At 47.2% G+C, this 10,432-nt stretch overlaps 2 protein-coding genes across 2 annotated transcripts; both read left to right on the top strand.

The window, feature by feature from the left end:
* The first annotated feature begins 926 nt into the window (after positions 1 to 926).
* LOC132314455 (uncharacterized) lies at positions 927 to 8,931 on the top strand. Its single transcript, XM_059813319.1, has 3 exons — positions 927 to 1,051; positions 1,154 to 1,431; positions 8,892 to 8,931. The coding sequence occupies exons 1-3, from the start codon at positions 950 to 952 to the stop codon at positions 8,929 to 8,931; spliced, it is 420 nt and encodes a 139-aa protein (XP_059669302.1). The 5' UTR covers positions 927 to 949.
* An 849-nt stretch (positions 8,932 to 9,780) lies between these two features.
* On the top strand, positions 9,781 to 10,432 carry LOC132312434 (LOB domain-containing protein 12-like). The gene is made up of 2 exons (XM_059810803.1): positions 9,781 to 9,936; positions 10,112 to 10,432. Exons 1-2 carry the CDS (start codon positions 9,781 to 9,783, stop codon positions 10,430 to 10,432), a joined length of 477 nt encoding a protein of 158 aa, XP_059666786.1.

Raw genomic sequence — 10,432 nt, forward strand, 5'->3', positions numbered from 1 at the left:
CCTCATAGACCTCCTTCTGTGCTATAAGGTCAGTAAGATCCGTACTAACGAACCCTTCTACCACCTCTACCCGTTCGAGAAGATGTCCATATGTACGGACACAATAAAATCTGAGAAGGGTTGGAGGGATAGCATCGTGGGCATTAGTGGGGCTTGGTCTTCGCCGGCTGCAGAGGATTACCCAATCCCGAGCGCCTTTGGTGTCTGTTCTGTCTCCTCCTATAAGAAATTCAAATCTCATAAACATGACTGCCCCTGCGAAACATGCGTTCCTCGTTTTTGCACTTTCTTATGCCGTTCCTTGGGAATACCTTGTGATGACTTGAGCTATAGTGTTTGCAGGGATAGGAGTAACTACTTGAAGAAATACGTTCTGAACGATATTCCTTCCTGCTCAGATCTCCTCACTTCAGACAACCTCTTAGCACTCTCATCACTCGGCTACAACATGAGCAGACTTCAGATTCCTTCTTTTGGCAGGAAGAAAAATACTCCCCCAGCCACTCCTGCTGATGGGGCGACCTCCTCTCCAGCGTCAGCTTCTTCCTCAGCCACCATATCTGACACTGTCCCGAGCGCAGTGGCTATTAACCCTGTTGCCAGCGCCCCTGCTGCCAACCAGAACGCGTCCCCCGCAGCTACCATAGCTCCTGCTGCTGCGGGGGGCGGTCGGGACAAAGAACGAGGCAAAAGGCCTCGTCCTGATAGTGAAGTCGATCCTGAGGATGAGCCTCTCATTAGAAGGACCCGGGTCTCCGGGCCGGGTGCTCTCTTGCACCGAGCGGTCAGAGCTCCTGCTCCCTCTGGGCCTGCTGCAGCTGGTGGCTCTGCTTCTGCTTCAGGCCCCCCTTCTATCCCCACCTTACCGCCATGGGCCCCTCGGTACACCCGAACGGATGGGACGTTCGTGAAACCGAATGAGACCATGCTGAAGGATGGCCAGACCGCTATGGCCTACTACAGGAGCATGTGGACTCCGAAGGACCTTGAGGCGGCAAAGGGCCTTTCCCAGAAGGATGTGTTCAGCCGCTTTCCCCAATCTGCTATGGAGGTGACTTTTATTTTCTAACTCATGAATTCTCTCATATTATTTGGTCTTGCCTTCGCCCGACCTGACTATTGGCTTAACCGTTTTTAATGTGCACCTATGCAGACATTGTTCGGAATGATGGCCATGCAGAAGCAGGTGGAGATGGGGAACGCCAGGGCCCGTAAGTTTTCTGACAGCCTGGAGGTGGCTAATAAAGAAAACGACCTCCTCGCCATGAAGAATACCGAGGTACTGGCTCGGCTTGACAAAACCGAGCAAGAGAGAGATGTCCTGAAGAAGGAGAATGATTCCCTTCAGGATGAGAAGGACGCCCTCCAGCTTGAGAAGAGCGTCTGGCAGACCGAGCGGGAATCAATTAGAGAAGAGAAGGCAGAACTCCAGCGCCTTCTGGCTGATGAACAGTCTGCTCGGATGGCTTTTGAAAAAAGAGCTCTGGACGAGCATACCGCTCTGATCGACGCGATCAGCAGAGTGGGTGGTGGGATGCTGGCCCTTCACGCTCGGTTCTCAAGGGTCGGTGCTCTTAGGTATGCTCAAGGATTCCGGGAAGGTTTCGCCGACCGGGTTCCGGATGAGGGACAGACCAGCTCCACTCCGGATGAGGTAGACATGGATCTGGGGATCGAACCTCTGGGGGTCTATGTCGACCCAGAACCCACCGAAGCGGAGCGTATATTTGATGAGTGCCAGGACATTGCTTCCTCAAGGATCATCACAGCTCCTCCTACCGCTCTGCCACTGACCGCTCCTCAATCGTCAACCGTGGTTCCTTCCGTAGCCATTGCTGACGCTGAACCCCAGCCGAACGATTCAGTCATTCACCTTGATTCCCCACCTCATGAAGGTGAGACGGCTGATGGGGCCGAGGAGGCGAGTCGGCACGACCAGGATGCTGTTGGTACTGAGGCGTCTAGCTAGGGCTCCTTTGAATTCTTCCATTCCATATCTTTTTGTAATGATGGACATCTCTCTTTTGTAAACTCAATGCTCAATATTAATGAAACGACAGAACTTTTTTTCCCTATGTGTTGTGCTCTATTCAACTTATCTTCAATACATACATATCTTTTCTCTCTTTTTCTTTTATATTAGCTTTGCCGTGTGTTTGTTTATGGCAAGTGCCTGGCGCTCGGCTAGGATGCCACTTGCCACTTGGCTTTAAATTTTTAGCAAGTGTCTGGCGTTCGGCTTATAGTGCCAGCTGCCACTTATCTTGCTTAAGTGCCTGGCGCTCGGCTAGAATGCCACTTGCCACTTGGCTTTAAGTTTTTAGCAAGTGTCTGGCGTTCGGCTTATAGTGCCAGCTGCCACTTATCTTGCTTAAGTGCCTGGCGCTCGGCTAGAATGCCACTTGCCACTTGGCTTTAAGTTTTTAGCAAGTGTCTGGCATTCGGCTTATAGTGCCAGCTGCTACTTATCTTGCTTAAGTGCCTGGCGCTCGGCTAGAATGCCACTTGCCACTTGGCTTTAAGTTTTTAGCAAGTGTCTGGCGTTCGGCTTATAGTGCCAGCTGCCACTTATCTTGCTTAAGTGCCTGGCGCTCGGCTAGAATGCCACTTGCCACTTGGCTTAAAATTTTTATAGTAGACCGTTGGAAAAGAAAATTCTTTTTTGTAAATTTCAGTAACTTGCTCATTCATACGTATTTGATTGACAACAAACAACATCCAATTAAAGTCGGAACTTAGCTTTTATTGGTAGTACCTCTTCAGAGACGTGGCGTTCCAGGGCTTGCTGACCAACCTTCCCGCCATGGTTCCCAACGTATATGCCCCCTTGCCAATGACTTCTGCAATTCTGTATGGGCCTTCCCAGGGTGGCATCATTTTTTTGACCATCCCCACCTTTCTTTTCAGAACCAGATCGCCAGGGGCAAAATCCCTGTGTTGTACTCTCTTGTTGTGACTATTCGCCAGCACTTGCTGATACGATGCTAGCCTTATAGCCGCTGCGTCCCTCCTTTCGTCTATCATATCGAGGTTCAATCTTAACATCTTGTCGTTCTGATCTCGACTCCATGCTAAGCTTCTGATAGTGGGGACTAAATGTTCAACCGGTATAACTGCCTCGGTACCATACGCCATTGCGAACGGGCTCTCCCCAGTCGGCCGCCTTGGGGTGGTTCTGTAAGCCCATAGAACGTTCGGGAGTTCATCCAACCACTTCCCTTTATGATCTTCCAGCTTCTTCTTAATGCAGGCGAAAATGGTTCTGTTTGTGATTTCTGCTTGTCCGTTGGCCTGAGGATGACTTACTGCAGCCAACTTCTAGTTGATTCCATACTCCTCCAGCAGCTTTCTTACTTGCCTGCTGTCGAGGTTTGTGCCATTGTCCATGACTATTGATCTGGGAACACCGAAACGGCAGATAATATTGTTCCAAATAAATCGTCTCACATGAGTCTGAGTCACGCTAGGATACGGTTCTGCCTCCACCCATTTAGTGAAGTAATCCGTGGCCAGTAACACATACTTGTTCTGAGCTCTTGCAGTTGGCAGAGGACCGACCACATCCATCCCCCATTGCGCGAAAGGCCATGGCGAGGCCATTACGTGCAATTCCTCAGGTGGTTGGTGGATCAATGGTCCATATCGTTGGCATTTATCGCACCTTCGAGAGAACTCCTCCGCATCTCTTGACATGTTTGGCCAGAAATACCCTTGTGTCATTGCTTTATGCGCTAACGATCGCCCCCCAGAATGATTGCCACACACACCCTCATGAATAGCTCGCAATACCTGCTGCGACTCCGCGGGGGTGACACATTTCAAGTATGGGCCAGAGTAGGACCTTCTGTACAGCTGGTTCCGCACGATGGCGTACTTGGCAGCATTCTTTTTGAGTCTCCTAGCTTCATCCCTTTGCATAGGCAAAACGCCATCTCGAATATAGGTAATGATGGGGTCAATCCAACTCGGTTCATACGGTATGACGTTGACTTGCCAAGGGTCAGAGTCCAACGGTTCTTCGAAAATAGATGGCTGGGTCACTATTCCTACTGGAATCACCCTCGCCAATGTTTCACCGCAACTCGAAGCACTGCATGCTAAACGGTCTGCATCTGCATTCTGTTCCCTCGGCAGCTGTATGAATTCAATCTTTGCAAAGTCCTTGGCTCTATGCAGAACGGCAGAACGATATGCCCCCATCGTGTCATCCTTGGTCGCGTACTCACCATTTACCTGCCGAACAATCAGCTGCGAGTCACTATACACTGTCAAACTTTTGATCTGTAGCTCTCTGGCCAACTTTAATCCATTTAGCAACGCCTCGTATTCCGCTTCATTATTGGTGGCTCGGAACTCAAGTCTGAGTGCTTGGCTCAAGGAAGTACCCTCTGGGGTTTGTAGTTTGATCCCAATCCCAGCCCCCATCTGGTTAGAGGAGCCATCCACAAAAAGTTTCCAAGAGCCGCATCTAAGGTCCTCTTCCGTATCTTCGGCGTCACATTCTAGTAGGAAATCGGCTACCGCTTGCCCCTTAACAGCTGTTCTCGGCTCATACGTTATGTCAAATGAACTCAACTCTATGGCCCACTTTGTCATTCTGCCCGAGAGCTCTGGCTTGTGCATAAGCGTTCTGATTGGGAAAGTTGTTAGAACAGCTATGGGGTGGGATTCGAAATAATGCCTCAACTTTCTTTTTGCATTTACAAGTGCAAGTACCACCCGTTCGGCCTTTGAGTATCTTTTTTCTGCCTCCGTCAGTGTTTTGCTTACATAAAATACCGGGTATTGCACCCCTTCATTGCAACGAATCAGAACAGCACTCGTCGCGACACCAGATACTCCAAGATATAGAAATAACTTTTCTTCCGGTTCTGGGGCTGACAGGACTGGTGGATTCTGCATATATTCCTTCAAATGAGTCAATGCTTGTCGTTGCTCATCCCCCCAGACCTGCCTTCCATGGCTCCGAATCGTGTCAAAGAATGGTTTGCAGTGATCTGACAATTTTGAAATAAATCGACTTAATGCAGCTATTCGTCCTGTGAGGGCTTGCACCTCTCTGATCGTCTTTGGCTCGGCATTCTTAATCAAAGCCTCTGCTTGAGCGGGGCTAACTTCGATGCCTCTGCGGTTGACTACGTGTCCCAGAAACTGTCCGGAACTCACACCGAACGAGCACTTGGTCGGATTGAGCCTCATCCCATATCGCTTTAGTACATCAAATACATCTTGCAGATGCTTCAGATGATCATCCTTCTTCCTACTCTTTACCACCATATCATCAATATAGGCTTCCACAATCTTACCCATTTGATTCTTAAAAACTTTGCTAACAAGTCTTTGATAAGTTGCTCCCGCATTCTTTAGCCCGAAAGGCATAACTTTGTAGCAGTATGTTCCTCGCTCGGTGACAAAAGAAGTTTTTTCTTCATCTGCGGGGTCCATAGGAATCTGATTATAACCTGAATATGCGTCCAGAAAGGTTAAACGCTCATACCCAGTGGTGGCATCCACCATTTGATCAATCTTAGGCAACGGGAAGCTGTCCTTCGGACAGGCTTTGTTCAAATTGGTGAAATCAATGCATACTCGCCATTTCCCATTCTTCTTCTGCACAACAACGACGTTGGACAACCACTCAGGGTAGTGCACCTCTCTGATAAATCCCGCATCAAGCAGCCTATCGACTTCTTCCGCTATGATCTGATTACGTTCTGGAGCAAATCTTCGCTGCTTCTGTTTCACTGGTTTGAAATTGGGATTGACATTCAGGGAATGACAGGATACGGAGGGACTAATTCCAGGCATGTCTAGGTGACTCCATGCAAATACGTCGGCATTGTGGGACAAGAAATCCACTAGCTCTTGCTGCTCTTCTCTGGTCAGTCTTATACCTACTCTGGTAGTTCGTTCTGGCCTGGACTGATCGATCTGCACATCCAGAAGGGGCTCCTCGGTCAAGTCGACTGACTCCTCTACCCTATTCTGCTCGAGCGGAGGTTCCTGTAATTGCTATCTAGGGCTTGCCGAACGGACGGGCGCCTTTCCTTTCCCAGCATGCTTTAGTGTGACGGAATAACACTCTTTGGCTGCGACCTGATCCCCCCGAATGTCTATCACTTTATCTCCATCGGGCCCGAGGCACCTCATGACCTGATGCAGAGTTGAGGGTACACCTCGAACTCTGTGAATCCATCATCTTCCCATCAGGAGATTATACGAGGGGTGAATTTCCACAACCACAAAAGTTTCCATAAGAGCTCGTTCTGCAGCTTGAACTTCCACTTCCACCATCCCGACGGGCTCCACCCTCTTCCCATCGAACCCTAACAAGGGATTTCCAGTGGGCTTGAGCCTCTCTGGTTTAATCTCGAGCCTGTCAAATGTGTCCCTCGGCATGACATTCGCACTGCTCCCAGGATCGATCAGAACTCTGCGCACCAAGCAATCTGCTACTGTCAAACTGACTACCAACGGGTCGTCATGAGGCAGTTGAACACGCTGCAGGTCTGTCCAGTCGAACTTTATCTGCATCGACGGGCTCTGCTGGTGTAGAGTAGTCACATTGCCGACCCTTTTCTTCATCTGCGCCTGCCGCAGGCGCACCCGGAGCAGCTCATCTGACTCTTCACTAGGCTCGGGTCGACCATGGATAGCATTGATTATACGAACTGGTTGTGAATTGTGGGAGCTTTGTTTATGACTCATTTTTATTTGTTCCACCGGTCGATTCTGCTCCATCGCCGAACCTTGAACATAACTCGCGAACTCCCCTCTAGCTATCAACATCTCCACTTGCCTCCTCAGGTTCCTGCATTCGTTAGTCTGATGACCGAAATCAGAATGAAAAGCACAATGTTTAGTTTGATCCCTCTGTTCGAGGGGTTGCCTAATTGGCAGTGGTGGATGAAACTTATCTTTGTTCTCCTGATACAGCCTCGCCAGAGTGACCTTCAGCGGAGTAATCAGCTCTTCCTCCCTGGACCTTTTTTCTGCCTTCCAAGAGGTCTGACGTTGCGGCTGAGCCTGCTTCTGCCTGTTCTTTGCCTTGGACTTTTCCTCGGTCGACACAAGCGACGTTGTCCGAGCATTAGCTGCCTCCTCTTCTTCTAGGCGCACAAAGCCATCGGCTCTCTCATTGAGTTCATCCATAGTAGTCGGCGTGTTCACTACCAGACTGGTGTGAAACGGAGTTCCGCGTGTCATGGCTAACTTGAAGGCTTGAACTGCCGTAGAAGGGTGGCATTCGATCACCATACTCTTAGTGAGATTAAACCTGGTAAGAAAGGCCTGGAGACGTTCATCCTTGTGCTGCCTCATCGTGAATAGGCTTGAGATGTCCTTCGGCGGGCGTTTGTTCCCATAGTATTGGCTTATGAACCGATCGCACAGGTCTCTGAAACTACCAATGGAGCTCCTAGGCAAGTTTTTGAACCAGCTGAGCGCCGGTCCGGCCAGGCTTGTAGGGAAACATTTGCACATTAAAGAGTCGTTTTCCGTATTCAGGGCCATTTTCAACTGGATATGATACACATGATCGATCGGATCGGTCGTTCCGTCGAACAGAATAAAGACTGGCATAGCAAACTTCCTTGGATGCGGGGCATTCAAGATCTCGTCGGTGAATGGTGAATCCACCGTCCGAGCTGCGGATCGGAGAGCTTCATTCTCTCTCTGGAGTCCAGCGGTAGCTCTGTGAGTTACGGTTCTGCCCTCCGAACCGTGATGAGTGATAGTAACCATGGAGGGCCGGTAAGACGGATCGAACGACCGTTCCTCTATAAACTCTCTTTGCCAAGGCGACGCTACTCGACGGCGATCAACCTCCATCACTTCCTCTCGGTCGAACCTTTCCCGCTGCGGATCAACGTGAGTCGATCCTTCGTGATCTTCAACTCGACGAACATTTGGCGGCAAATTGTCCATCATCCTTTCATCACGGTGGTGAGCTGACTAATTGTTCTCGTCCTGTTCGCCTTGATGCGCGATATTAGATTGAACACCTCCTTCTCCGACCGGAAGTGGATGCGAAACCGCAGGTATTTGCCGATGCTGCAGTCCAGCTTTCAATTCTGCATTCTCTTTTTTGAGAGCTTCAATCAAGTTCATCAACTCCTCAAGCTTTGTTTGCTGGACAGCCTCCATCGGATTGGAGCTTTCACCTATCATTATTCCTGAACGGAGTAAAGGCATTAATCTCAAGTTCGCGAGTAAACCCGAGCTTCGTGAGTAGGAATTTTTAGATCTGGCTTCTAATTCTCCGAATTATGCTCACTGTTTACGAGATCTGAATTGTCTGAACTCTAAATCCGTCAGATCCTGCCACAATCGAACAACTCGTTGTTGCGTAGATCTGAAGTCACTCCTGCCAAAGCTTCAAGAATTGTAATTCCTCCAGAGTAGGTCACAATCGCTCAGATCTGGATTCAAATCCCAAAGATCGAGTCTCGATCAACCGAATTGGTTTGAATCCATTCGATATTCCTCATTGATCAACCAAACTTCCATGCGTTTCCCACAGACGGCGCCAATTGAAGATGCAAGAAATTCGTTCTCCTCTTTCTCTCTCTAGAATTCTTACACCTCAACCCAAAAAGATCCCCCTCCTTTCCATTCCTTATCCTATTTATAGATATTTACAAGATATTTACAAGATATTTACTGATTGCTGGATCTGGGCCTATTCCTCCATAAGCCCTGGTCACCTTTGATGGGCTTACTCCCGTTCGGCCCATATGGCAGTGTCTTTATATGGGCCGACCCAGCTGTACGAACTGAATGTTGTGTTTGCGAGTCGGATCCGGCCCATGTCGTCCGGGGCCTCCTCAATATTCTAATTGGATATGAATAAAAAAAATTTTTAAAGTACATGTATCGGCTTTATAATATAGATACCACTCAAATCAAGAGTACGATTCGAAAGCTCTTTAAGACTAACTTCTTGCATTCCTACTAACGCTGCTGTGCCCTTGAGACGAATATGAATAAATTTGAACACATTTGTTAAAAATTGGATCATTTTTAAATTCATGAATCGACCCATAATACAAAAGAATTATTTATATTTTGTATCATATATGCTGGCATATATATAATTCTATAACCAATGTTCTTTTTATTTTTATTTTTTGAAAGATAAAATGCTAAATTAACTGTATGTTAACGAATTAGAGAGATATAATTAAAGAGATTAATCTTGAGCCAACGTCCTCGCTTGTTTGACTCTTGTGAGCTTGTGAGATCTGATGCCATGCATATGCTATATTGTATGGATACCGTCCGCATTACTTAGTATCAGGATTCACGATTTTCAATAGGCATCTACACAAATAATAGACATCATTCATGATTTTTAATACGCATCTACACAAATGACAGACATTTCTCTTGTAACTACCAGAAACTTCTTTTTTCAAATTCGAACGTCTCGTGAATTTGTGAGCGTAAATTTCAAAACGGGACTACACCTAGTGGCCGTGGATCCTGCTTAATTTGACACCGTTAACCAAGTCCCTTTAATCTCTAGAGATGTTTGTATAAATTACCTAGTAAAATTGTTTATTTAATTAGGCATTTTCTATCTAATGCTCACTTAGGTTCACACGTGATCCATAGCCCTTTATAAATATTCACACTTCCTTCCCATTCTCCACAAACTCTATAGCTTTTGTTTTTAGCTAATATAGTCACTTTCCTGTATCATATAGCTTATACTACTACTCTTTCTTCTCTATTTCCTTCCTTCAACACAAACTTCCTCGAGATTTTCCAAACAGAAAAATGGCTGGAAATTCACCTTGTGCTTCCTGCAAGTTGCTGCGACGCAGATGTGCGAAAGACTGCATCTTTGCTCCTCACTTCCCTTCTAATGACCTCCATAAGTTCGCCATCGTTCACAAGGTCTTTGGTGCTAGCAATGTCAGCAAACTGTTGCAGGTCTTCTCTTTCTCTATCTCTCAAAATCAATCATTATATATGTATAGACATAAATATAATCATTTGGTTACAAAACTATGAATACATATACATATAGAAAATAAACATATATGTGCATGTATGCATTTAGTTCTTTTTGTTTTTGACATTGACAATATTTCTTTGTTCATAGCAGGAGCTTCCGGTTCATCAGAGGGAGGATGCAGTGATCAGTCTAGTCTACGAAGCAAATGCGAGAATGAGAGATCCAGTTTATGGGTGTGCTGGAGCCATATCTTATCTGCAAGACCAGGTCTCTGAGCTACAAATGCAGCTTGCAATGGCTCAAGCAGAGATACTCTGTTTTCAGATGCAGCAGCAAGAGCAAGCCTGCAGACCAACATGTACTACTACTCCACAGATTGTCAACCAATATGACAAATCATTTTATCTCCACAACCACTCAATTTGTCCCTCACCACCTCAACTTTGGCTGTCACAGCAGTGTAATCCATGA

Source organism: Cornus florida, unplaced genomic scaffold, assembly GCF_030987335.1.
Source record: "Cornus florida cultivar Cherokee Brave unplaced genomic scaffold, ASM3098733v1 CherokeeBrave_3.0.0_Hap2_Chr06, whole genome shotgun sequence".
Classification (NCBI taxonomy): domain Eukaryota; kingdom Viridiplantae; phylum Streptophyta; class Magnoliopsida; order Cornales; family Cornaceae; genus Cornus; species Cornus florida.